Here is a 27860-nt window from a genome sequence, read left to right as displayed (position 1 = left end):
TGGATATCAAAGCAATGAGCTGCAACACTAAACTGAGGGCACACCGGCTAATTAGTGGGACACTGCCAAGCATACGAGCGCACCAACCAACAAAGGGACGGCCAAGTCTCCAGACATGACGAGCCATGGCTCACCCACACAAAACCAAAAGGGCGTGTGGAAAGGCTCCCGTCAACAACACCATGGCGTGGCCTAGCGGTACTCGGGCTCCCAGCCGGCAGTGTATCCGCGGCGGCACCAACTCCCGGCCGATGGCAACACATCATAGAGGGGAGAAATCAAGCCGGGCATAACATGATTCCACAGCAAAAACAAGGAAACTAGGGCCAAAATCAAAACAGAGACCAAACTCATCTCCATGATCACAACAATGATGCCAGTCAGATCAAACATAAGCCAATGGAACCAAGCATCTTGCCGGCAACAGCCTGTCACTAGCCGGGGCACCAAGACCTACACACCGCAGTGGCCACGACACAAAGGCCAACCATCAAATCAAACACGACACACCTCCATCTCCACGGACACGGCAACGAGGCCGGCTAAAACCACCATAAAGCAAAAGAACCGTCGACGCCTGAAATCACAGCACACCTCCATCTCCACGAACGTGGCAACGAGGCCGGCCGGTCACCACAGAGCAAAAGCACGACCAAAGCAAACCTGCACTCACACAACCACAACGCTAAGTGCCGGCCGGAGCTCATCTCAATGGACACGACACGAAGGCCAGCCATACCACAAGCATAAATCAGAATCACCAATGGCCATCTCCATGGTCGCGGCACATGACCGGCCAGATTCCTCCTCAAAGCAAAAGAACCGTCGACGCCCAAAATCAAATCGGCACAACTCCATGGTTGCGGCAACGAGGCCGCCCGGTCACCTACTTGCACGGACGCGGCACGAAGCCAATCGGCACCTGTAGCATATATGGAGGGGGGAAGAATACGGCACGCACGATGTCCACCGATGAGCCCGAGACAGCGACAACAGAGGCAGCGATAGATCTCCCTCTTTTCTCTCTCTCTCTCTCTCTCTCTCTCTCTCTCTCTCTCTCTCTCTCTCTCTCTCTCTCTCGGATCCCCCCTCTCCTCCACGGGCACCCTCGGCTGGGATATACAGCGGCGGCTAGGGGCTCCCCCCGCGGAGAACTCAGATTTGGGGGTTAGATTTGGAAGGGAGAACAAATAAGGATGGAGGAGATAAGCACGGGGATGAGTAGCTCGGGCGCAGCGGCGACGTGGCTCGGGCGCGGCGCGGTCGAGGCACGCGCTTGGACGCGAGGGCCCGGGTGCAGAGAGGGGGAAAGGAGAGAGAGAGCGGGGGAGGAGCGGGCCGGCTCGAGCACGCGTGCTAGGTGGCCGAGCTAGCTAGAGAGAGGTGGCGACGTGCTTGGGAGAGAGAGGTGGCGGCACACTTGGGAAGGATAGGAACAACGCCCGGTCGGGCACCCTAGGACAGTGAGGTGTGGAGATAAGGAGAGGGGGCGTCCGATCCGGGCCAATTTGATGGGCCATGCGGGAAAATGGGGAAGAGAGCCGGGAAATAATTGTATACCGAAATAATAGCAATAGTTTAATGTACAATCAGTTTTTTTCACAAGGAAAGCATGCTTTTCCGTACCATATAAGTTGATTGTGGAAAATAGATCACTGGTTCATGGTCTGGAGTGTTGGAACGTCTTATCCTTGATAACTTGCCTTGTGACTAACATATTCCATCCAGTGCTTTTGTATCCATTTGACGTGATGTATGGTTAGTATCGCAACTGCACCTGAAATAAGTTGAAATGTGTATCATCATTTTTTTTTTCACAAAATAGTCAAATTATCATTGGCCAGTTTTGATCTTGTAGAAGTTTGGAGTATTCAACAATAGTACAATACTATTGTTTCATCTGATAGAATTGGTCACTAGTAATCCCTTTCAAATCGCAGCAGGGGTTCCCTTTCTGCATTTTTTATCATGTGAAATTTTGACTGCATTAGGTCCTCTAGGCATATTTTTGCTTAAGTGCTCTATGAGTGGATATTGTGACTACGTTGTGAGGTCGTTGCGTCTTGTTATGATAGCTCCACCAGTTGTTAAGGTGGGAACCACCATTCCTCCACATGATGCTATGGGCATGTGTGGTAGATCTCACAGATCAGCTTCCAGAGTGGAATCAGTGGGAGTTCTACCAAACGACAGTTTACAGTTTTTAGCTCCTAGAGTGATTTTGTGAGAGTGATTTTTTGAAATGAACTAGATGTTGGGAGCTAAAAAACCCAACTTCCCTAAATTCACTTTCCCTATAGAATCACTTCCTCTAAAGAATTTACCCTAGATAATCACTTTCAGCCACATAATCACCACTTCCCATAAAGAATTTGGATCATAGGAGTTCTACCTAAATCCCCTTTGCTCCCTGCCCTCGTCCCCCTTCTCTCCATGGTGACAAAGCACGACAACCCCATTCCCCACCTTCATGCCAGCAAATTCGAAGTAGATGGCCGCCAGCGCTCCCCTCTGCCTCCTTCTCCCACATCGGCGATGACATTGTGGAGGTGTGCTGCTGTGATCACAGAGGTTGTAGGTTGGGCACCAGAATGCGGTGAGCTAAAATGCATGGGTCTGCCTCTCTTTCGGAGGCGCTTTCAAGGATCCACACAGCAGGCTATCTCAGAAAAAACTATGCCCTATGATCGATGCATGTGCTGCATATGGCACAATTTCATTGATCTGACTATTCCTTGTAGGGATCATGGTGATATATTTGCTCTATTGAGCGAGGTTAAACGGTAAATCCTATCTATCAGATTGGTGTCCTCGAGCGCCATGCATTTGATTACCAGAGGCTTCGGGCTGAGAGTGTTTGCTCGAGGTTGCCTGATCTCACTGGCATATTTGTGTCACCTCCATGCGACGAGATTCGGCGGAGATGACTGTCCGGATTGAGGGCCTCGTCCCTCACCTCCATGTGGCTGGACTCGAAGCAGATGATGGGTGCGGCGAGGATGCCAATGGCGTCACCGACCTCGTGCAACTCCCAACAGCGGTGTCCTCAACAACATGCTATTACTCACTTCATTTCCTCGATCGATGGCAGCAAATCAATTGCCGATGTGCAATGAGACCTCGTGCGACTCCCAATGGCGATGTCTGCCGGAGCAGGTCTGAAGCATGAGTCAGCTCCTCAAATTTTTTTTAGTTACAACCGATGGCACAATGTACAGGACAGTTTTGGAGCACATAGGAGACACTTGACCAGGTTTTTTTATATTGGTAAATAAAATTTATCGGAGTTCACCGGTAAACATGATTTATCGGATATATCATATTTATCAAACTAAATTCAAACAAATTGAAACAAAATTTTAAAAAAATATTTATAAACATAATAATTTTTTCTAGTAAGATCCACCGATAAACCCTGTAAACCAAATTTATCACCGGTTTTCGGTCGAAACTTTTTTCCCTGCCGCCCCTGATGATGGAGGGAGCAACAAACCAGCTGTGCGCACACCTTGACGCAAGAGCTGATGCCGTGTATCATGGGACGTATGCTCATCACATCAGCATTCTTGGATTGTATGCTCACTTTCTCTTCCATGACTGTCCTACTAGGATCGGAGAATTTGGTATGTTCTTCTTGTAGTTTGTATAAAGAACTTGCAATAAATGATTCTTCTTCTGATCCCGCAACCTTGACTTGGCAGTATATATGACCTGCCAATAGCAGGTCATATATATATATGTAAGCATATGCACCTACTCTAAGCTAGTCTTAGTTTTGTATAGCATGTGGCAACTGTAGTAGTAAAGTGATTAGCTACCATACAAGATTCCAATATAATATGGGCAATTCCGTCCGTGATCAGTGATAGCTTTCAATTAGCTACCAGAAGAGATAGCCATCCTTTCAGCCGTTGTGATATAAATGCAGCTGGTAGCAGATTGAAGAGGAAGCGAATCGAGTGATCAACTGAGAGCTAGCCCAACAGTATACTACTAGAAGAGAGTGGAAGAGAAGAGAAGAGAGAAGAGATCAGGAGAGAATTAGCCAAGGTAGATCGGTCAAGATCTCAAGCTAGCGGCAACTAGCTAGTATATATATAATGGAGGAGGAGAGGCCAGGCGACTGGCGGCCGGCGGCGGAGCAGTCGGAGCCGTTGCTAGAGAAGACCACCGGCGGGGGCGGCGGTAACGGCATCGTGTACTTGGAAGGGTGCCCCGGGTGCGCCGTGGACCGGCGGAAGGCGGAGAACCCGGGGATCCCGTACGGGAGCTTCATCTACATCTGGATCGTCACCCTTTGCACAAGTGCGTATCGCCGTCTCAATAGTCTCTGCATCATATCGTTGCCTTGCCTACCCGATGGCAGCAGCATGCTAGCTTCTGCGGTAATTATTCCCACATATATAGTATATGATATGCATCTTTGATAAGCGTGGGTTCACGTTATCTTCTCAGTTGAGAAATCTAGAAAAAAAGGGCCCCTATTTTGAGGGCGGCCTCCGTGAGCCCATCTCACGGCCCGCGCTCTCTGTGCGACATGTGGCACACGTTGAACAATTGCAAGGGAGAAAAAGAACACGGTATATCTGGTGCTTCGCGAGGCTCAATTGGAATGGAGGTTCAATTTGGCTCCATTGAACACCTTGCTGCAACCAGGAAATCCACAGGGTTCAATTGGATCGATTGAATTCGATCAGTTCGCAAGCAGAGACAAGGAGAGAGAGAGAGCAGAGGGGATGAAAGAGGAGGGTAACAGGGAGAAATGATTTCTTTCTTTCTTTACTTCCTCGATTTTAGCTGGACATATCATGTACATATATCTACCTATATCTATACGTTTATAAAATATACAATAGATTTGATCAATCTTCACCGTCATCCGAGTTGATAAAATGGTTACCATGCCACCTCCTTCTCACGGACCCTCCCGCCGCAGCTGCGGGCGCCGCATCCGCCCGCCCCGCTATCTCTGTGTAACGCCTCGTCTCCAAAATCCGCTTACGCATGGCACGTCTCAAAATAGGATTTCCGCTAGAAAGTTGGGGTGAGTTTCAAGCTGGATTTGGGCCAGGCCTGGTTCATTTTGGACAAATGGTCTATTTCCTTTGGCCCGGCTCAAATCATCAATCGGCCTTCTGGCCCGTGCTTGGGCTGTGTTTTAGCTCCACCATTGGGTTTGGTTTTCGCTTTTCTTGATTCGGTTCTTGGGGCCACGAGATAAGAGCATTGGAGCTCCAATTCACGTTCGGAAGGAATTCGTTGGTCGCTAATGGAGGAGGAGGGCACTTCGCTACTGCTGAAGGAGGAGTATCACCCCGGTTGGCTGTGCATACGACCGGAAGAAGGGCCTCCAGAGGGCAAGGAGTTCTTGTATATCTGGATGATTTGTCTCACGGCTGTTACGGAATTCTGTCTTGAATCTTCATCTCTCGAGATTCTAGGGAAGCATTTCTTTATAAAGCTCATAACTTTGGAGAATTTGGATTACCAGGTGTACAAATTAACAGCTAGCAGGTTAGTGCTTGCAGCTGCCAATCTAGGGAAGTAATAACAGAAATTTTTCTTGGTACTACCTGTGATTTCAATGCCACGTGTTACATAGTTCTTCTCGGTAGGTCGATGGTTATGCCAACTGCAACATTTATTCACCGGCAGATTTCTGTACGAGGAAAATCAGATCTTAAAAAAAGTATGTGAAGGACCCAGAAAAAACGACCAAGGAGGTGAATAGGAGTATGTTTAAAATCGGATCCTGGTGTGATTTTCACTCAACACGCCTATCTTCTGACCCATCACGAATCATCGGAATGGGTTAGGAAGTCCTCGAAAAAACGCCGAAGCAAAATGGTTTCGGAGAGCTGCACAACACACACAACACACAACTCCAACCCACTGCACAGCCGGCCAACTCAAGCTCAAAGCTAATTCTTAGAGGATCAAGCTACAAGAGGCACTCAAGTATAAACCGAAATCAGCAAAAGAAATTGCTGCTGAGATCAACCAAGATGGCCAAACCGACCATTATTCATGAAAATACCGAGACCAGACAAAAAGAAAAGCTGCCGACCTTCAACAGAGTGCATACGGGACCAACTTCTAGCATTAACCGAGACAAGCCATTAATCAATGTGATTAAAGCAATGCTAGAATGATTACACAATGATTACTTGCAGCCAGCAATGATCGCTTCACTGTAGCTCACGAATAAAAAAAAATTCAGCCGAGCTGCTGCTGCTTCACTGAGTCCGTTTTAAATTCCGTCGCCGTAAGATGTGGTGCTGTCCAGAATGAACAATTTTTTTTAAAACGCCAGGTCCCCTTTTCCGAAGACTTCTTTGGAGCCTTTGACGGAGCGTGCCCCTGGCTCTAATGCGGTTGGCTTCGTCACTGCTAGCCAAGCTAAGGCTCGGATGCTAAGGCTCCGTCACTGCCAGCCAGAATGAACAATGATAAACAGCCCGAGCTACACTAAAAAGATCAAAACCCGGTCAAATCAACTCCAAATCCTGTGAAACTTGGAGGATACGTGGATATGAGTCTAGATACCCTTTTCTAACAATAATTAACTCCGGATCACAAGAAATTTTGAAGCTTCTCCAAAATTGATTATTACAAGGCAATACCAAAAACTTGAACTTGTTGTGAGCTCGTGAGGGATGAACACATTAGGTGTCATAGAGACGATCCCCGCTGGTCACGGCTAAAAAGAAAACTCAACAAGATCACCACTAAAAGGAAGGGAACAAGAAAATCAAGATTTTACTATGAAAAGGCCTAAATTTAGTAAATCGGGTAAAAGCTCAAAAACATTCATTTGTGCTAGGGCTTTGCAACCAAATCATAGCTAGATCAATATCCCCATCCTTGCACACACAAAGAACTCACCCAAAAACGAAATTCAAAGAATTTTTTTTGCAAAACTTGTAAGGAAGCCAATAGAGAGATAGACTAGAAAGAGAAGCACAAGAGATTGGGAACAAGTTCTTCTATTGATTTTGAGTGGAACTACAGCCAAAGAGCAGAGGTCACCATCCTCCCTCACTCTTTTGTTTGGAATACAAATTTTCTATCAAAATCTCATCTCTTTCTCTATTCTCTTCTCTTCCTATCCCTAGGATTCTCTCCAAGCTAACAAGAAAGGCTCAAGGAGTTCACACAATCAACCCTCTCTGTTTATAGACACCTTAGCATATTTTCCTAAAATGCCCTCATATCAACACACTCACTACTTACCCCCTAAGGGGCAAAGTGGTCAACTCTTGATCCGTCCATCCAACGGATCAACATCTTCACGACTAAGCTTCATGTCGATGCAAGCTTCCTGATGGTGTCACATGCACCTCCATCCTTGTCACGGTTTTGAGACCAAACCGCAAAACCGCCTTGCACACTTCTCAAAACGTGTCTTCTGATATCGACACGTGCCACCTCTTCCCGTGATCCTGACCACCAGCAAGTCTCTCCCACTCCTGCTCCCACTCCTGGGCCGCCTTGTCACTTGCACCGGCATCCTGCTTGCTTTGGTCAACATGCAGTCTTCATTTGCTTCTTGACCTCTCCATGTGTACGGTGTGGATCACCCATGACTTCACCCGGCATCCCCGATCGTCTGGCCCTAAGCCCCCTAGTCCCGATCCTCTCACCGTTGACTGCCATGTTGACTCTATCGACTTACACATCATGAGACAAGAAACACATTTCCTTCTCCTCCAACAATTTTCAACATCTTCACAAACTCCGGTTAGTCTCAAATCATAATCATGTATTGCAAAAATATAGACATGCTAATGCAATCCCAAAATCCCGCAAATCAACTCAAGATAATTACTCATCACAAATACTTGAATCTTGACACATCTCAACATGGTTCTTCAGTCTACTACCATATCATACCAGCAATAGTCCAAACACAACTGCCTTGACAAAATTCCGGCAATGGGGTGGTTAATGGTGCCAATTTTCAAGTTTGTTAACCTGAGATTTTTTTAAATCGCTCCAATTAAGCAGCATTTAGGACTTAAGACTTTTCTACTGCTATGTGACTTGTTCCCCACATGTCTCAATCTGTGATCATGAACAATCATATCATATCTTTATTAAGATCATAGTTTTCTGAATGCATCAGTGCCTTTCTCGGATCTTATTCAATGGTTGCTAGTCATGATAATTGAACTAACTCGATAAATGTCAGCATCAGGACTCGTGGGTCTAAAAAAATGATTGGCATTTTTTTCTATGTTGTCAATCTTACCATGCACAGAAGCGACGACAAGTACAGCTACGGTGGTGCACATGCACCAGATTAAAATAATACTTTAGTAGTACTTGGTTTATAATGATCAATATATTACTTTAGAATTGTATATATTACTTAGATGTACTATGATGTGATGCACCACCGTCAATTTGGTTGTAACTTCGCCCCTGACCATGCATCTCGTTGTATCTCTCTTTTCTTTCATAAGTATCGTACATTGCATATTTAGTGTTTCTAACTTTCCTCTGCTCTTTTCAGCTTTGCCAATATCATCGCTGTTCCCCTTCTTGTATTTTATGGTATGTATGCCATTATGCTACTCTTTTTCTGGTTATTCAGGGTATTGTGTTACATAACCAATAATTAGTCAGTACAACAATGTTGATTTTTTATATCCTAGTCTGCCAAAGTTTTTCTTCTATATCTGTGCACATGTTCATTTCTCAAGTACCTGTACCTAATAAATCTTCATGTTGTCTGTTGCTACTCCACAGATAAGAGACTTGCATGTTGCCAAAAGAACAGAAGATATTGGGTTTTATGCTGGTTTTGTAGGTTAGTCTTAAAAATTGCTCATTTAAATTTGGATGGTTGAGCTCGATATTTATAAATGGCGAACATTTTATGATTGAGCAGTTCCATATTCTGGATCTTTCCAGGTGCTTCATTTATGTTTGGTAGATGCTTGACTTCAACAGTTTGGGGAATAGCAGCAGACCGTATTGGGAGGAAGCCAATTGTCATGTTTGGCATTTTCTCTGTGTTAGTAACATTTTGCCTCCATTATGTGAAACCAGTGTCGACTAAAGCGTGTGTTTGTTCACTCTTGTCCTTCTATTATTTCACTGTTTGAGTCTCTAACTTAATTCTTTCTGATATCTCAGGGTTGTCTTTAATACTTTGTTTGGGCTTAGTGTCAGCTATTGGATGGCAATAGCTACACGATTTCTTCTTGGTGCTTTAAATGGTTTGCTTGGACCGATAAAGGTATGGTCAATTTGTAGGTTTTTCTTTTAGTTTTAGATGTGGTATAGTTGATAACTTTATACTTGATTTTTGCAGGCTTATGCTATTGAAGTTTGCCGGCATGAACATGAAGCTCTAGCGTTATCACTTGTAAATACAAATTTCATACTGATGCACTATTGTTATAATGATTTTATTTTTGAAATTCTCTTTCCTGTAATTTTAGGTCAGCACAGCTTGGGGAATAGGTCTCATCGTTGGTCCTGCTCTAGGAGGCTACCTTGCAGTGGTATAGCAGAGACCATTTAACATGTTGGTCTATATTTAATTGTTAGTTTAACCTGGTTACTTTTATGGCAGCCTGCAGAAAAATTTCCAAATGTCTTTTCACCTGACTCAATCTTTGGAAGGTATATTTTCGTGTAGCCTAACTAGACAATCTATAATATTTGATTTGCAGAGTACTTACTTTCATGGAAACTTGTCAGGTTCCCATATTTCTTACCATGTTTATGCACATCAGTCTTTGCTGCTGCTGTTCTCATAAGCTGCATATGGATGCCGGTATGCGAGATAGCTTTAAATTATTTCATTTGTCATTAACCATCCTTTAATGCTTAACTTTGATTCTTCCACTACCCATTGTAAATCATCACAAAATGTTTTTAGGAGACTTTACACAAGCATAAAGTTAGTGAAAATGGAAATCAGAGCGTTGAAGCTTTGGAGGCTCATCTGATTCATCCGAAAGAAGAGGTCGAACAAAGTGGTAGTTTGGATACTAAGAAGAGCTTATTCAAGAATTGGTCACTGATGTCATCAATAATTATCTATTGCGTCTTCTCCTTTCATGACATGGCTTATACAGAGGTGTTTGTTTATTACTTTCTGTTTGTGATTTATGATTATGAAGTATTGCAACCTATTGGAGAATTATGCTTTAAAAATCTAGGCAGAAGTGACACATTCTACAAGCCTACATGTTAGATATAGGAAAGGACTTGGCCTTGGTAACCTGTGAATGTTCTGGGTTAAAATTTGGCCAAGAAAAAGATAGCAAACCCCACAAAGATCCCAGAAACTGTAGATTTCAAATATTTCGCAGAAAACTGGCTGAGGTTTTTTTAATTCAAATTTGAAGTTGTTGAAAAAAGTGTTTAGTGATTGCAACATATGGATGTAAGGTTTGGAGATTAACTAGTTGAAATATAATGGATGTTTTCTAATGTGCCCCTATAGCTATTGTTTTGGTGGGGAAGGTCTACAAAACATTGCTAGTGCTATGAATATTAATTATTAACTGTTGGTTGTTCTATACTTAACTGAACTCTAGAATCATTGTGCATTTCAGCAGACATAATATTTATTGGTCGACACAATTTTTGTTGAATACGCACCACGCCCATCAGTCAACGATGACTGGTAATGTAAATCATAAGAACAATGCTTTCCTGTGAAGAGTTGTTGCAATTAATAAATTTGCTACTAAAATTTAACTTGTGCTAGATTTATCCTTGTGTGCAAACATACAACTTAGATGTAAAATGTCACAACTTTATCTAGATCTCTGCTATGTGCTCTCTGTTACGGTACCTCCCTAGAAGAAAATTCAGCATGGTTTTGAGCACTAATCAAGACTAACCTCAGGTGTTCTCTCTGTGGGCTGAAAGTGACAAGAAGTATGGTGGACTGAGTTTATCATCAGAGGATGTAGGTCAAGTTCTTGCAGTTACAGGTGGATTTCTTGGTTATTTTTTACTGTTATTAACATGCAGAAAATGATTTATAGAATTGTCTGTAGTGGTTCATGTATCGACCATCTTGTCCCAAATTAAGTTGTACCTGCTAGGGAACTGTTGCTATTCTACCCATATTTCCAGAAGAACATTAACAGCAGTGCTTCTATAGAATTTTAGAAAACTGTATCCGTTTATAACCTTTCACCTGTATAGGGAAAACGAATACTTAATCATTCCTCAGAAGCTGGAAGTTCCATCTTTGTGGTTCTTGATACTTTGTACGCCTAACTTTTTGTTATTTGTGATAACAACACTGACAGTATTTTACTCTTCCATTTCAGGTGCCAGTCTTCTTGTATATCAATTCTTTATATACCCTCGTATTAATAAAGTTCTCGGGCCTGTCAAGTCTTCTCGAATTGCAGCTGTGAGTAAAAGCCGCTGTTATTTAGTTGCTGCACTGCTTTTCTCTCTGGCTGCATATCTTAACTATTTGTGCTTGACCTGCAGATTCTGTGCATACCTATTCTCTTTGCCTACCCCTATATGACATACCTGTCAGAACCTGGATTATCACTCATTTTGAATATTGCATCGGTGACAAAAAATTATCTTGGCGTGAGTATTTTTCTCATACCAGTTTTGAATCCTTGTAACTAGAACTTTTACAACTAAGCAAGGCTCCGTTTGGAATTGTAACTAAAGTTTATATCATTTTAATTATTATCATCTATGATATACTGTATCAGGCTACCATCATTACGGCCACTTTCATCCTACAAAATAATGCTGTGGTATGTCCCCATAATTTTAGATGTATTTCAACCACATTTTGTGCAAGATATCTACTGCAAGTCTGCAACTTATTGATGACTATGCAATTACTAACAGCCTCAGGACCAAAGAGGAGCTGCAAATGGATTATCCATGACAGGAATGTCCTTTTTCAAGGCAGTCGCTCCATCAGGGGCAGGCATCGTGTAAGTATACGTTGTTCCTCATAGTTTCTTTGAGATATTTTTTTTTCTCAAATATGCAGGAGAGCTACGCATCTTTGTATTAAGGAGAAACGAGTTCAAGAGGTACATGGTACACAACAACCTACAAGGTCCAAGAGCCTTAACATCAGCAGGCTATATTACATGAAAGGAAACAACAAGGGAAAAGCTCGAGAACCCAGCGGCAGTTAGATCCCCGAGCCGAAACTATGTAGACGAGCCCTGACAGCAGAAAGCTGCACGGCTCCAGCGTCGCACCATCTGTTGACATCCTCCCAAATGAGGGCCACCAATGAGTCAGAAGAGATGCGACTATTGTTGAAGACAATATCATTGCGGGATAACCAAATTCTCCAGCTAGTCAAAAGTATTAGGTAATCCAACCCTTTGCGGAACTCTTTGGCCACACGTACATGGAGATCAAGCCACCAGCAAGGAACACGGTCTCCGCCTGGGGGGATGAACTCCCAAAACCCGCCACCATGCCTCCTTCACCACCAAGCAGTGTAACAGCATGTGATCGGAAGTCTCAGGAAGTTGAACACAATGTGAGCACGAATCATCCGACTGTAAGCCATGTTGTCGCCTCCAGGACGCTGTCCAAAGTCTACCAAGGATCCCCAGCCCAGCAAAGAACTTAACCTTCCTAGGAGCCTAAGCTTTCCAAACTAATTTAGCTCCACCAAAGCGTATACTTCTTTGGAACATCACTCTGAGATATTTTTTATTTTCAAGTTACAATAGGCTGACAGCCCACATTGCTGCATTAAGGTTCGAAAGTAAGGAGCGTGTGGTGTAGTGTACATTGGATTTACTACTGCTGTTCTGCTGCCAAATTTAGTGGAGAATGTCTGCTTCATGTGAAGCTCAATTTTTACCTGCATTTTTGTTGTCAATGCAGGTTCTCGTGGGCACAGAAACGACAGCATGCTTTCTTCTTTCCAGGTTAAATTTGTTGCCTTTTTGAGAAAATTCCAGCTAGCTTTTCTTTCCTTTTTTTTACTGGACAGGTATTTTACTCTTTGTGTAATCTTCCTCACTCTACGCACGCAGGCGATCAGATGGTGTTCTTCCTTCTGAATGTCGTTGAGTTGCTTGGACTCATCCTCACATTCAAACCATTTTTGGCCGTGCCAGAGCAATATGATAGAAATTAGATTCTCAACTAGAGAAGTTTCTGTGTATTCTATTTGTAACAGCCCAAAATTTGTAACCTCAAATTTTTGCTCAGAAAATAAATAAAGAAATGCTTGAGAAATGAAAAGGAAAAGAAATAAAAGGATAATCTCCCTCTCAGGCCCCTCATCCCTCTTTCTCCCTCCCTGCGGCCCACATCCAACCTTACCCTCTCCCCCGGCCTCCCTCCCCCGGCCCGACCCAACCACCCCTCTCTCTCTCTCCTGGCCTCTCTCTGGCCCAGCTGAGCACCTGCCCACTCTCCCTCTCCCCTCCTCACTTGCGCCCTGAATGGGTCGAAGCCACACCAGCCCGCTCACCCGCCCACGTCCATGCGCCCCCTCTCTCTCACGTCGGACCCACATGTCGACGCCATCTTCCTACCCTCCCCCCCCCTTTCCTTCCTTCTCTCTGTGGCCCAACCGACACACCTGCCATTTCTGTTCTCGAAGAAGGGAAAGCAATCACCAGCGATCGCGTATACGGGAGTCTTGACTGAGAAGAAAGGAAGGAGGCCAAAATTCGTGTCGGGATTGAAGCTCGGACGGATGGAGACCACCGTGCAAATATTGCTGGCGCCAAACCCTAAACCGGCTCGAGTTCTGCCCCTCGAGCCATAAATCTCCCCCCCCCCGCTTAGACCCCCTTGAGCACCGCACACCCCTCCGCTTTCATTTCCCTGACTCCTCGTAGTGCGAGCGCCACCAGATAGCTTCTCCGCCGAAGTTCCACTGCCGCCGTGAAGCCTCGCCGTTGTGTGGTCGATGCAAGACTCCTTGACATCGACATGAGCGTCAAATGGACTCGCCGTAGCTTCCTCTCTGTGTTCCGTCGCTCGCCGTTGACCCCCCGAGTCGCGCAGCGCCGTCTCCTCTCCTCTCTGGCGACTACACCACCGCCCCAGTCCACTGGAGCAAGCCAAAGTGAGCCTCGACCATCCAATTCCAATCCTGTGGTCAGGAATGGATCCTCCGTACCCCTTCGTTTTTAGCTGAATCATTCGCCCGCCCCTCCCCCCACAAAATACAGTTAGCCGCATCAACGCCACGTGGGCGCTTTTGTCCGATGTGGCTGCCCAGTTAGCTCAGTCCAGTCGCGTCAGCACACCCAGCCAGCCTTGCCACGTGGTCTAGCCACATCGGCACAATCGTCCTACATGGCTTGGCCACGTCAGCCTCCCGTTCGACGTGACGTGCCACATTAGCCCCGCATTTTCCCTTTTTCTTTTAATTCCCCGCTAACGTCAAGCTGACATCATCACTCCGTTTTTCAGTAGAAAAATAATTCCAAAAATCTAATAAATCTAAAAATAGTTTTTCTTTAATAAGAATTTTTTTGTAAATTCTTTAATAAATTAAATAAAAGTTTTTAAATGTTTTCTCCGCAGAATAAATTTTATAAAAATGTTTATAATTCTGTTTTATTGAAAATAATTTTTTAATTATGAAAACAACTTAGAAAATTTAGAATAATGTTTTATTAAATCTTAAATAATTATTTAATGTTTAAATAAAGTTTCTTTAATGTTTTAAATTCCCAAAAAATAGTAAAAATTATGAAAATGTTTTTATTTAGTAAAATAATTTTAATAATCTGTTTTAATTCTTTTTAGTGTTTCTTTAATTCCTAAAAATCATTTTTAATTCCTAAAAATTGCTACAAATGCAGAAAAATCCCAGAAAAATACCAGAAGCCTCCAAAAAATTTCAGGAAAATTTCTACATTCTTCTTTCACCCTTCCGAAGCCATATCTCCACCGTCGCAACTTTGATCCAATTGTATCCTTTGCCAATTATTTACCAAAAATCATAAAAATAATAAATTGAGTTGTTTTGTGTGCTCTTGGCTTTTGGTGTTTATTGTCTTGTTTTATTTTGCGATTAGACTCCGCCGTCCCGGAGGAAGAATTTGCAGGTTTCTAGGACCAGGAGTTCAAGGATCCTGCTGAGCAACAGGGTGAAGACAAGTTATCCTTGATGCATTTTTCTCTTTAATTTCTAAATGATTTTCGTTTTATAAAGTTGCATGCTTATAGTTGTCGGTGGGAAAGCCAAGTTAGACTATACCTTAGTTTTCTCATATCTACCTTGTCGCCTCGATTTTGGGTGGTTCAAGGGTATAAATGCTTAGCCATGCTTGGGAGTTGGATCACACTTGGTATAGTAATTTTGATAATGATTCTATGCAACATGAGATAAAATTGGTGATGATATTTTTAGCAACATGGACTAAGAAATTGAGCAAGAGGTTGGGTTGGTTACTAAGCGTAGATTGATGGTTACTAAGCGTAGATTGATGGTAGTCTTGCTCAATTCAATTAAGGATCAATTCATAGTGCGATTGGATCAAGCTTTATAGTACAACCAGAAGTCTGGTATGTGACAGACCTGGCTGACTAATTAGTCTCTCCCAACATAGCGTAGACCTAGTGGTGGAATGGGGAACAGATGGAATTTCCATGGAACTGTATGGTGCAAGAGGGGGCTTTTGTTGCTGAGGTTGTTGTGTCACGCGGTAGTGAAACCTTAGTAGGTAGATATTTGTTGGGAGAAACTTTATAAATGTCTTACAGTGAAAATCCTGGCCGCACACCTCGGAAGTGTGGAAGTGTTTAGCTAACACGGGCATAACAGATAATCACGTCTTGTGGATAAAGTGTACAACCTCTGCAGAGTGTAAAACTGATTAATCAGTCGTGTTCACGGTCATGAGCAGCGAGGAATGCCGAACATGATTAGAATACACCATCTTTGGATAACTTTGGGTTGGTGGTTTATTTATGGTTGTGGGAACCATGTTTGAGGTGGTCAACTTCGGTTGATGTGGTTTATGTCAAGAACGTTAATTTTTGAGGTTGTTACTTTCAATTGTTTACTTTCGCTATTACTAATTGTTTTCATTAAATTCCGCCTTTATGCAAATAATCCCTTGTAAGTCTTATTATTGTGAAAGCCTTCATTACATTTTTTACCATAACTTGCGGAGTACGAAACGTACTCACACTTGTCATAACCATATTGCTCAATCGGGGAAAACTCTGAAGATTACTTTGAGGATGGAGAATTCTAAGGTGGTGCTCTACATCGACTGCCTATGAGAGATGCGAAATAAGAAGATCGCGCTAGTTGCGGAATTTATTTACTTTTTGACCCTTGAAGGTCCTATATGTAAGAATTACTTTTCACGTTAAGTTAATGATATTATCTTTTATTATCATATGTGAAGTCTTCGTATATTGAGATTGATTTCTGACTTAATATATGACAAGAATATTAGTCTGTCCTTAGACTGGTCTTGACACTATTGGCCTCATGAGTCCTGCACCTGTGAGGCAAGGCCACAAAGGGCATAAGCCCTTATACCAGGAGGGTCAATGAGGACCTGAAGAAGCAAGAGTAGTTTACTTGTATTTGTATGTAATTGCAGCATTTCAATATAAGGAAATGTGTCGTTGGCAAATGGTGTCCAATAGATTGTAAGTAGTAGTAATGTAAGAGACGACAGCTCAAAATTATTTGCTGGAAATGAAAACGGTAGATACTTATATCCTGCTTGTTTATCTAGATATATTCTCCTTATTTTGCTGATCGAGGGTGCTCGTCCTTTGAGTCATGTCAAATGCAAGACATCCTGAAAGGTTGGACATTCCGAAACTGTTGATGCAAAATTGTGTGCAAGTTTTTTTGAGCAAAATGGATGCATGCCCAGTTTGCAACTCAGAGACAGCATGTAGCACATGAAACGATAGCCATTCTATACCAGGTGAGGAATTACTGCTGGGCTTTGGTGTTGGTGCTAATTCAATATTAATTCGTCACTTGCTAGCTTTAAAACATGAACACCAATTAATCTTAGTGGAAGCGTCAACATACTCGATGAGGAAGACAACATGACGTGTAGCTCCGTCGGTTTAGAGCCACGATAGGGATCAGTATGGATTGGTGATGCGCAGTATAGTGTAGCTTGGTGACGTAGATCCATTCGGTGAAGGCAGTGACGTGATCATGGTCGCCGGTGTGGTGGAGAACTTGGTGCAGACGACACTGATATGTTCACGCTTCTTCAGGTCAAACAGTGCAGCTAGGAGGATTCTCTATCCTCCCGTCCTACACGTGTAAAAGTAATTTTCAGTTTCACTTGATTTAAGAAACCAAAGAACATACACCATCAATACGAGGCCTCCTAAAATCAATGTCTGGAAGTCCTTTTAAGATAGGTTAATATAAGATATGCTTCAATTAATCATGACAGCTTAATCATTTTGGTCTATTGAATCCTATTTCTGTATAAATTTTCCCCTTAACATGAACAATGCTGATGAAACTGTAGTTCTGTATCACATTGTTTCTGTATTATATCAATTAAATTTGCATAATATATGTCCCTTACATTGTCAGAGTCGGAATCTGAGATGACCTCATTTAAGGTTTATTTAGCCTTTAAATATGATTTTGGTAATTAATGATAATACCTATGGACTAATAATTACGTTGAGAATTGTTTGTAGTATATTCTATAGGTGATGTATGATTGGTAGAGCATGAATTCACTGAGAAATACCATGTGGTCAAAAGAGATGTATCGAAATGAATGAGCTATAGGTGGTGCTCGGGTGATGTTCATGAGATAAATGAGAAGCTCAAGAATATTGATAATAAGCGTGAAGATAAAGTTACTTGTGAAGATCAAGTGACTTAAGGTATAAAGTTGTCAATTAGGTTTTATGAACTAACCCATGTGCTTTGTGCTTGAGAGTGAGATTGTGTTAGATTACATTAGAAATCATGAGTTGAATTGACATATTCAATATGCTAAGTTGGAATAGAAAGATCAAGACAAATTTAGTAGACAACTTATATGCTTGATGCTGACGGTTCATATTTTGGTGGTAAACCAAATGAAGATGATATAAAAAGTGAAAACTCCTATGCTTGGTGCATGGGAAGCTATCAAGAGGGTTTCATTGAGCTTCTGGAAATCGAGTGATGATCAAAATGACAAAGTGAAGAGATTGAAGATACATGATACAAAGTGACTATCTATAGCAAGACGGTGAAGGGCAAACGATGCTCGGCTACGATGGACCATCCGGTTGTGAAGGATAAACAACGGGCTTGGCGCTGAAGGACAAATGCGATGGTGAAGGGCGAGTGAATGCTTTGTGCCAATGAATCGTGCGAGGCCATGTGAAGCTATGGATGATTCGAATCAATCACATGAAAAATGTAAGAAGACATGGAGTGAAGAACAAAGATTGAACTTCATATGTTGAAGGACATCAAGTGGCTTAAAGATATAGAAGAGGTTAAACTTCATGAGTTGATAAACATTAAGCCAAAATCCAAAGTGGATATTGCTCAAGGCAAAGGTATAACTCGAATAGGTTTTCTAATTTTTCCGGTCGCAAGAAGTTTGGTGGGAGACAGGATTATAGGATCAATAGCCGTACTATCGAGAGGGGCTGCCGAAAGCGTTGCTCGATTGTTGTGTCGAGTACTCAAACCATGTGCTTAGTGCGGGAAGTGTTTATGTTGAGAGTTCGCTTTAGGAGTTCGGGGTATCTAAAGTGTGTTTTAGATTTAACCCTTTGAGTTGCCAAGCCTTAGTGGTGTTTGGCATGTTTCATGTGGTTCCTAGTTTAATCTTGGGGGATTAAGCTTTGAAAAATTGGAGGAAGTGTCCGAATCGGTTTTCAGAGTGTTTCTAGCTTTGATCCAATGTGTTTGAGATCATGAATTTAGTAGGGATATGTATCCCTCTAAATAAACTCTTAATAGAGGCTACAATCACCGAAATCGAACATCGGGATCAAAAGTTATCGTCGTTTTTCAGAGTGTCAGTTGTGCTGAATTCGGAAGTTCTGGTTTTGGACCGGTAGTTCTGGGTTCAACCCAGAAGGAAGCTCTCGGTTGTGGTTTTCTCATGAAACCGGAAGTTTTGGTTTTAGACCGGAAGTTCTCGGTTAGTCGGTAGTTCCGGTTTCAACCCAGAAGGAAGCTCTCGGTTTTGGTTTTCTCATGAAATCAGAAGTTCTGGCTCTGGAATAGAAGTTCCGGGTTAGGCCAGAATACCTATAATGGCTAGTTTTTCAGAGTGGGGGTATAAATACCCCTTTGCCTCCTTGCGTGGAGGCAGAGCTTTGAAGTGTTTTTTGCTACCTTTGTGGTGCTTGTGAGAGGTGTTAAAACTTGGTGTTCCACCTTTAAGTACTCCCCTCCCCTCTCTATCAAGAATTTGTGAAAATCAAACCTTTGTGGCTTAGTGAGGATAGAGTGAGATGTGTGGAGCTTGGGTTGCTCGCACGTGTCGCATTAGTTGCGTGTGTGTGAGGATTGGTGACGTCCTAAGAGGGGGGATTAGGACACTTAGAATCTAATCGGCTCAAAAAAATAATACAAGATAAATCTATATCAATTTCTATCTAAATATGTTCTAGGTTTATCTAGTGTGTCTACTCTACCAATCAAAGTGCTTGCAACTTATCTAAGAAGGTAAATTGCAAGTAAGTAAATGCGGAAATGTAAATAAGGTGGAGAGAGCAAACTCGACATAAGGATTTTTTTCCCATGGTATCGATAGCATGAGTGTCACCCTAGTCCACGTTGGGAGCTCCACCAAAGATATGCTCCCGGTAGGCACCTGGTTCGGCTATTGAGCCACCAAAACACAAAGACAAGATCTCAACCCGGATGAGCCACCAAGACAAGGCCTCACTACAAGCCTCTCTTTCGATCCCTTACCGCCGTGATCACTTCAGAGCTTGAGCCACCAAGGCAAGGGTCTCCGCGTCCCTGTACACATGTCTTGCCGCCGCTCCACACCAAGTCGGAGGGTCAAAAAGTTTATCGGTGAGTCACCAAAACTCTAAGGTGCCAGCATACCAAGAGGTACAAGTTTAGATCACTTCTTGATCCACTCTCTAGGCAACAATCACCTAGCGACACACTCTCTAGGTCTATAAACACTAATCACTCAATAGTATGTTTAATGGTCTTGGATGATCACTTTAAGCACTTTGGTGGCTTAGATGTCTTCTCAGGTGTATAAGAGCTTCTCTGGACTCCAGCTACATGCCACACCTTCAAATGACTAAGTGGAGAGGTATTTATAGCCTCAAACCCGCAAACTAGCCATTTCCCAATGGCTTAGAAAAGCTATTAACACCAGATGATCCGGTGAAAATAGTGGTACTAACACTGGATCATCCGGTGAGTACACTCTCACAAACTAACCGTTGGAACCCCATTCCAAGCCTCCAGACAGTCGGTGTATGCTCATCTCTATCACCAGATGATCCAGTGAGTTATTTTAAGCCATCCGAGCCTTCTGCAGCCTCTCCGTGTAAATTACTCTGGTGTAAGCATCCGGTGCACATCACTTCATCATCAAATCATCCGGTAGGTTATCTTCAGCCAACCGAGTCAATGCAACCCTCTCTGAAAATAATGCTCCGATATACACAACATTCATCACCGGACCATCCAGTGCCTTGAACTTCGTTCTTCAACACTTGTCACCTTCTCTGTGTAAATTAGTCTGGTGTTAAACCTCCGATGTGTACAACACATACACCGGACCTTCCAGTGTGTTGATCTTCATTCTTCTGTGATTGAATTCTTCTCTGCAAGAATTAGTCCGGTGCTTTATATCCTTCATCACCAGACTGTCCGGTTAGCTTATCTTCATTCTTCAGCACAGGACCCTTCACTGGAAGAATTGCTTCAGTGATCACACTTGCTAATCACCGAACCTTCCGGTGAGATCTTCAGACCTCTCTCTCCCTTTGTCAAATATGCTCCGGTGAGTTCAACACTCAGAGCACCGGACCATCTGATGAGGCAAAACTTCCTAGGGCTTCTCCAATTCAGTTCAACTTTGTCCCAGCTACGGTGGCATCTTCATGTATTGCATCCATGAGATTTACTAACATATATTCTTGACAAACATGTTAGTTTCATTGACTATGTTGTTATTAATCACCAAAATTACAATCATGGCTTAATAGGATCATTTTCGCTATAGTATATTTGAGTACTTGGTGTTGATCGTGCGCGAGTTTGGGAGTTTGTTACTCTTGGAGACCACCGTCTCCTAGATGGCTCGGTGGTGGATTACCGGCGACTCCTCAAGTGAAGATTGTGAGGTTTCGGAAGTGATTGCGGAACTCACCATCTCTGAAGTGGAGAAAGAGTTGGGTATAGTGGAGACGAGGAGTGCATGTGTGCAACCTCGTGAGGAAAAAAGTTAAAAAAGACCCGACTCAAGTGTGACCGAGCTTCCTCAACGGATACGTAGGATATCGGTGAATATCCAAACTTCGATAACAAATCATTTGTCTCCGTATTTCCTTACTCTTGTGCATTACATTGATATTTATGTTTGTATGCTTATTTGTATGTGGATTGAGTTAATTTCATGATATATCAAATCTATTTTTCTGAGCTGATCGAAAGTTCTGATGAACAGTAAAATTGGAACTTCTGATGAACAGCACCGGTACTACTGATGAATAGTAATTCTAGAACTTTTGATTAGAGTTTTCTTATATATCTTTTACTAGATTTGAATAATCTTAAGCCAAATAGTAAAAGGGATTGAAGTTTTGTTAAAACGCCTATTCAGCCCCTCTAGATGACATCATTGTCCTTTCACTCTTTGATTTTCTTGGCATCATACAATCCTTGCTCCTTCAAGGCTTGCTCAAGCTCTTCTTTTGTAATGTACCTGTGAGATAATGATATAAATTTGCATTCTCCCACAATATTCCAAGTCCAAAAAAGGTATCGCAGCTGTATTAATTTTGATGCTAAACTTACCCACTGTTGTCCTTGTCAAAATACTGGAATGCTGTGTAAAGGTGCTCCTCTCTATCCAGTTTGTTCATGTGCACTGTTTGCGGTGACAAACTTGTCGTAGTCAATCAACCCATTGCCATCAGCATCAGCCTGAAATTATATAGAAGGTTTAAGGGATCATGTCAGCTTAACTTGTCATCTTGAATAGAACCATGTTCTTAGAGGTGCTCAGAAGAGAAAACTCACTGCTTCCATCAGTTGCTGAATTTCATTGTCTGACAGCTTGGTTCCTTGCTTTGCCAACCCTATCTTAGCTCTTCAAGCGCAATGGTCCCGTTGTTATCTTTGTCAATGTTCTTAAACATCTCCTTCAGCCCGGTGAGCTCCTCTTCGGATAGGCACCCAGCAATGATCAACATTAGGTCCAGGACAGCATTAAAGTTTAATTGGTAAGCTGTTCTTCAGCAATTAGATATGTGGAATGCTTGCCAAATATGTACCCTTAATGCTGCTTTCTTGAACTGGTTCATGACCCTAAACTGTTTGAGCCTGTTGAGAACAACATTATCAAGTGGCGTATCAAGTGCATCTCCATCTTCTTTGATCCACGGGTGCTCTACATGTTCAAATACATGCCAATTTGTTATGTCAATGCCACATTGATGATACATTCATATGTGCTACTAATGAATAATGATATCTACGGATTTTAGTACTTACTGAAAACCTGGAACGCCGTAAGCCGCTCCTTGGGGTTGATGTTCAGCATCTTCTTGACAAGATCCTTTGCTCCTGATGAAATGCTCGGCCATGGATCGCGGTGAAGATGCCATTCTCATTTGGGCCAATTAATAATTTGTCACCACTTAAAATGGGTTTAGCCTATTTATCACTCTGACTCATAGTCAGACTCAGACGATCTCATATGGCATTGACTTAGGTGACATTATAATCGAAGGGGCTAAAGTTTTAGGTGGCAAATTATCAATTTTTCCAACTCATTCTCTGTCAATAGTACAGTTAAAAAACCATTTGAAAAGGCATAGAAATTCACAATCTTTATCGCGGCGTACATATGTGATATGTACCTGCCCAGAAGGGAGGCACGCTGATGAGGAAGATGTAGAGCATGATGCCTACGCTCCAAATGTCAGCCTCTGACCCGTACTTCCTCTTGAGCACCTCCGACGCGATGTAGTACGCACTACCGATGATGTCTCTGAACACCTCACCTTCCTTGAAGAAGACGAAGAGCCCGAAGTCGTTGAAAGTAAATTTTATAGGACTTTTCTACGAAGGACCTCCGTAAGACCCTGATCCTATCACACATCTTCTTATCTAACGGCTGGATTGAAAAGGAGAGAGAGGAGACACGTGTTATTATAGGAAATGAGGTCTTTCGTAGAAACCGATGTTATAGAATTTGCTTTCGAAGTCAGTGGCCTTGATCTGCGCGTCCTCATCCTTACTTGGCAGCAGGAAGTTCCCCGGCTTGATGTCCTAGTGCATCACCCCCATGGAGTGGCAGCTATGCACGATGGTGCGCAGCAACGACACGGCGGCGCGCTCCGTGTACTGCCCCTTGGCGATGATGCGGTCGAAGAGCTCGCCGCCGCAGAGCTCCATGACGAGGTGCACGATGTACTTGTCCTCGTAGGCGTCCCCTGAGGTCCACGACGTTGGGCTGGCTGGAGATGTGGTGCAAGATTTGCACCTCGCGCCGCACGCGAGGCCGGCTTGGTGGGTGCCGCGGACAACGGTCGTGGACTATTGTTCGCCGACGCGTTGTGGCTCGGCGCCTCCGCCATCAGGGGCATCGCTGGGTCCGTGTCCGCGGTTGCGGCCTGCCTTGCGCCCTTGGAGCAGCAATGACCCATGGCTGCGGGGAACGCGTGATGCCCGCTCCGACGGAGGGCAGGCATCCACAGACATCACCCCACTTGGATGACGAGGATGGGGGGGGGGGGCAGACGAGGCAAATTTTTTTTTTTGCTTGGTTTGGAGATGGTTTTGTTTTTTTTTTTTTGCTAAAAATGTTTTTTTTTGGCTAAAAAATGGTTAGGATTAGAAGTATCGCGTACTCTTTTGCGTGAATAGATCTTAGTTGTCCAATCTAAAACGTGCACATTAGATCTAATTACTCATTAGATGAGTCAGCGTGTCCACATCGGCGATTTTATCTGATGTGGTGGTCTAGTCAGCCAAACCGAACTTAGTCAACATCTATGTGAGAGTGATGACGTTAGCCAACACAGTAATTGGGTTTTTTTCTTTAGAAAGTAAAATAAATTGTGAAATTTTGAAAATTGTAAATAAGTTTTTTATTAGAATTTTTTTTAATAAAATTCAGTAATTGGTGGTACGGAATGGAATGGTGCAATTCGTAAGGTGCAAGAAGGGGTTTCTGAAGTGAAGAGTATACTCGCACGACGGTGAAACCTCAGTGGGTTGATACGTGCTAAGAAAGACGTTGTAAAGGTTTTGTAGTGGAATCCTAGTGCACGTCTTGAAAGTGTGTAAAAGTTATCCGTCGGCCAACGGGTACTTAGTAAAACAGGAAGATACGTCTTGTGAGTAAAGTATACAACCTCTTCAAAGTGAAAACTGATATATCAACCTTGTTCACGGTCATAAGCGACATAGACCCTCACATGATTAGTTAGGTGATATCAGATGGTTTTTTTATCAATTCTAGTGGATTACAACTGTGTGAGCTGTGATTCGAATTTGGTTCTGACTAAAGGTGGATGAAACTTTAGATGTGAAGCAAGGTGGTTAAAAGCTTGGCTCAAATTTTAGAGAATCTTTCACTTAGATAATAGGTTATTTTTATAACTATTTTACTACTAAAATGACATTTATACAAATAAATCTCTAGAGTTAAATCATTCTTGTTATTGACCCCATGTCATACTTTTTCGCACTTGCTAAGTATTCTATGTACTCACGCTTACGCTCTCCCCTCATAATGTTGCTACTCAGAAGACAAATATTTCTTAAAGTACCCGAGGATGATGCTACGTTCTAGGTGTTCTCTATTGATTCCCTATGAAGTCACTGAAAAATTGAAAACTACACTTAGTTCTGCTTTATTGCTGATCAAAAGATATTAGTTTTGTTATTTCACTGATAACATCACTATATGTATATAATCTAATCCTAACATACATATAGCTACATTTAGTTTAGTCTTTGAACCGGACGTGACACCTTGCCTGAATTTCATCTTAATCGCTCCTCATGCTAATCTTTATCTATTTGAAACTTTGCTCTCATTTACAAGAGATATGCTTGTTGGCCGATGCACAACAAGTCAGTATCTATTAACCCCAATGGCATTGCAGAGCTGGAGGAATGCAGGATGAGCTTAGAGGGTGTTGCTGAGCCATTGTAAGCATCTTGTGCTCCAAATGTCGCTTTCTTTAATGGAAATACAAAGGCCTAGGCTCCCATTCCTGCAATAGCACTGATACATTTTTTCTGAACTTCATGATGAACAAGCAAAAGAAGCATTTCCATGATTATCATGTGGTTGTATATTAGGAACCCAGAATCCTGAGGATTTTCTCAGAGATATCTTCATTTGGTCCTCCTGCAACAGGCCACTGAAGACTTCAAGAATGCCAGTTAACCTTGTGGTTGTATAAGCTGTTCCACTGTCCGCAAAATGAAACCCTCTTCTTGAATCTCTAGTGTAGCATGTAATTGTTCCTCTTTGATGAACAAATTTGACAATGTTTCCTTGTAGTTGTTCACAGCATCCTCTGGATGCCCTCTTGCTATAGATGCCTGCAATTTCATTATTGATGACAAGTAAATAACTTGAGAAAACTTGAGCAAAAGAACATATTTATATCGTTAGATCAATGCTAAACTATATTCCTGTCTATTTGAACAGTTCTCACATACCAAATGCATTTCATCAAGCTTGAAAAGCCAAAATCTCCATTTCCTAGACTCTTCTCCATCAATCCGGATAGAAATATTACTCCAGTGTTCATGGTGGAATTCTAATCGGTGCAAACCAAATCCAACACCAGCGCCTGTGGCTTTAACAAATGCTTCTTTAAGGCACCAATACCTATAAAAGAAACAGACAATTGAACAATGTACCTCAATATACTGAATTTTAAGTAACACTGCACATCATCATTAACATTGACATGATTTAGACTTCATAACTTCATAATCTCAACCAAAAACAAGAACTACTACACATTTTAGTGAATGAAGACCTACTTGTTCCGAAGATAGAAAAAAGAATTTTCCTATCAACTTTTTAGATGTAATTCAACTAACTGAATAAGAAGCTGTGCTAGAGCCAAGAGGGACACTTTGTTGGCAAAACCATGGGTTTGTTAAGCTAAATGTACATCCCAAGCCACATGCAACTCAACTGGTTTCAAAAGGTTGCAGCATCTGAAAATTTTTGGGTAGTTATGAAGAAATTTTGGACATACGAGTACAGGTGCTTGGTCCATATAGATGGTTCCTCCATGATTTCCGGACTCCAGCGAAACTTATGAATTCAGGCTGCTTGTGATGGGCTTTAGCAAGCAACTAAAGAGTACATTCTCCCTTGCCCTATCTAGCCTTGGTGATTTAAGAAGAAATTCATAATCCTCTGGATTGACAGCTCAAAAATGCCCATAAAAGGTTTGACACCCAACACAGCAGATGCAACATACCATAACCGAAATGCTATTTCTGGATGTACACATCATCTATCAAAAAACCCCTGAAAGTTATACCTGTAGAACTCTGTTAGCACTTCAGTGTGGGTGTCAGAGCGAACAATGCAGCCCCACTCATGGTCTGTAAGGTACGAAGTGAAGCTGCTGATGAACTCGGTGACAGTTTCTCCCTGGGGCTTGGAGATGGATACAATGTCCAGGCCAACAAGGCAAAGCGGCTCAGATGCTATGCCGACGTAGTCTCCCTGATGCGAGGTGCTGAAGTTGAAGTTTGGGAAGGTTGCATTTTTGTTCTGCTGCAAGATAAATCAACCGAAGACTGGTCGGTGATTGTAGGAATGAAAGTGAGTAAAGGTGATTGTAGGAATGAAGACATGAAGATTGGACAGGTGGTGTATACCAGGTACGGTTTCCCTTCTATTGTGCGGCATATGTTTATCTGATCAAATGGAATGCCGAGAACATGGTGCACAAGGGAGTACTGCAGAAGGCGACTGACGAGCGCCCGTTTCCTGTCATCGTCTTTGACAAACCTGCAGGTGCAACCCATAAAAAAGGGGCTTTATTTGACCTGAAGCATAGCTATTTCAGTGGGTTTATTTCTCTTTATGATCTAACTGTATTATTCAACACTGACACAGGCAATGAAGTAGAAAGTTTGGTTGTAGAGATGGACAAGGGACAAGAAGCACGCATCAGTTGAAGGAGGTATGAAGAAGGTGGGGGAACGGAGGGGTGTGGATGAGACGGGCGCACCCTAAGAGTTTAGCAATTGGGTTACCTGGCAACGGCGGGCCGCTCGTGCGGCGGCAAGCCGGCGGCCGCTGCGTGGAACTGGGCGGGGGACGGGCGCCAGCTCCTGATGTCGACAAGCCACCGCCGCACCCCGCTCTCCTCGTCCTCCATTTCCTGTGGACCCAGTCAGGCCGACCTCCTCTATTCTACCGTGGCCGGCGGGCGAGATTGGAGGTTCCCCAGATTATTCGGCCGGCGGGGCGGGACGCCGACGGCATCATCGTGCTCGGTCGGCGGTGACATCGAGGGGTCGTCAATGGGAGGCCCGCGTCCGTCGTCGGAAAGCTAGCCCAGTGGACCGAAGGCCTTCCTGGAAGTCGCCCGGCCTGATCCAATTCCCCAAACTGCAATTTCACTTTCACAGCTTCACTTCACGTTCACTAGGATAGTATGATGCCGAATCTTTTTTATATTTTTAAATAGAAAATTAGGAATATATG

General features: G+C 43.0%; 2 protein-coding genes and 1 pseudogene across 4 annotated transcripts; 1 reads left to right on the top strand and 2 right to left on the bottom strand.

Moving 5' to 3' along the window:
• The first annotated feature begins 3794 nt into the window (after positions 1-3794).
• LOC133899894 (protein ZINC INDUCED FACILITATOR-LIKE 1-like) lies at positions 3795-13183 on the top strand. 2 transcript variants are annotated; one of them, XM_062340928.1, is made up of 17 exons: positions 3795-4305; positions 8516-8556; positions 8752-8812; positions 8917-9019; positions 9142-9244; positions 9320-9373; positions 9450-9512; positions 9584-9633; positions 9712-9787; positions 9893-10093; positions 10871-10958; positions 11304-11389; positions 11473-11580; positions 11712-11756; positions 11854-11942; positions 12862-12905; positions 13014-13183. In XM_062340928.1, exons 1-17 carry the CDS (start codon positions 4101-4103, stop codon positions 13115-13117), a joined length of 1521 nt encoding a protein of 506 aa, XP_062196912.1. In that variant the 5' UTR covers positions 3795-4100; the 3' UTR covers positions 13118-13183. The 2 variants fall into 2 exon arrangements, 1 of the variants encoding a protein (XP_062196912.1); XR_009906461.1 differs by lacking the exon at positions 13014-13183 and having other exon boundaries at positions 11854-12334; positions 12862-12903.
• Positions 13184-21784: 8601 nt separating this feature from the next.
• LOC133900314 (calcium-dependent protein kinase 26-like) lies at positions 21785-23808 on the bottom strand (annotated as a pseudogene).
• A 1343-nt stretch (positions 23809-25151) lies between these two features.
• LOC133901103 (uncharacterized) lies at positions 25152-27768 on the bottom strand. Of its 2 annotated transcripts, none has more exons than XM_062342398.1 (5): positions 27407-27768; positions 27026-27158; positions 26683-26918; positions 25841-26012; positions 25152-25720 (listed from the first exon to the last, which is right to left on the bottom strand). In XM_062342398.1, the coding sequence occupies exons 1-5, from the start codon at positions 27529-27531 to the stop codon at positions 25559-25561; spliced, it is 828 nt and encodes a 275-aa protein (XP_062198382.1). In that variant the 5' UTR covers positions 27532-27768; the 3' UTR covers positions 25152-25558. The 2 variants fall into 2 exon arrangements, with proteins under 2 accessions (XP_062198382.1, XP_062198381.1); XM_062342397.1 differs by having other exon boundaries at positions 26683-26921; positions 27407-27763.
• Positions 27769-27860: the final 92 nt, after the last annotated feature.

Source organism: Phragmites australis, chromosome 19 (genome assembly GCF_958298935.1).
Source record: "Phragmites australis chromosome 19, lpPhrAust1.1, whole genome shotgun sequence".
Taxonomy (NCBI): Eukaryota; Viridiplantae; Streptophyta; class Magnoliopsida; order Poales; family Poaceae; genus Phragmites; species Phragmites australis.
Note: the sequence above shows the minus strand (reverse complement) of the source record. Positions and strands in the feature narration are given on the sequence as shown.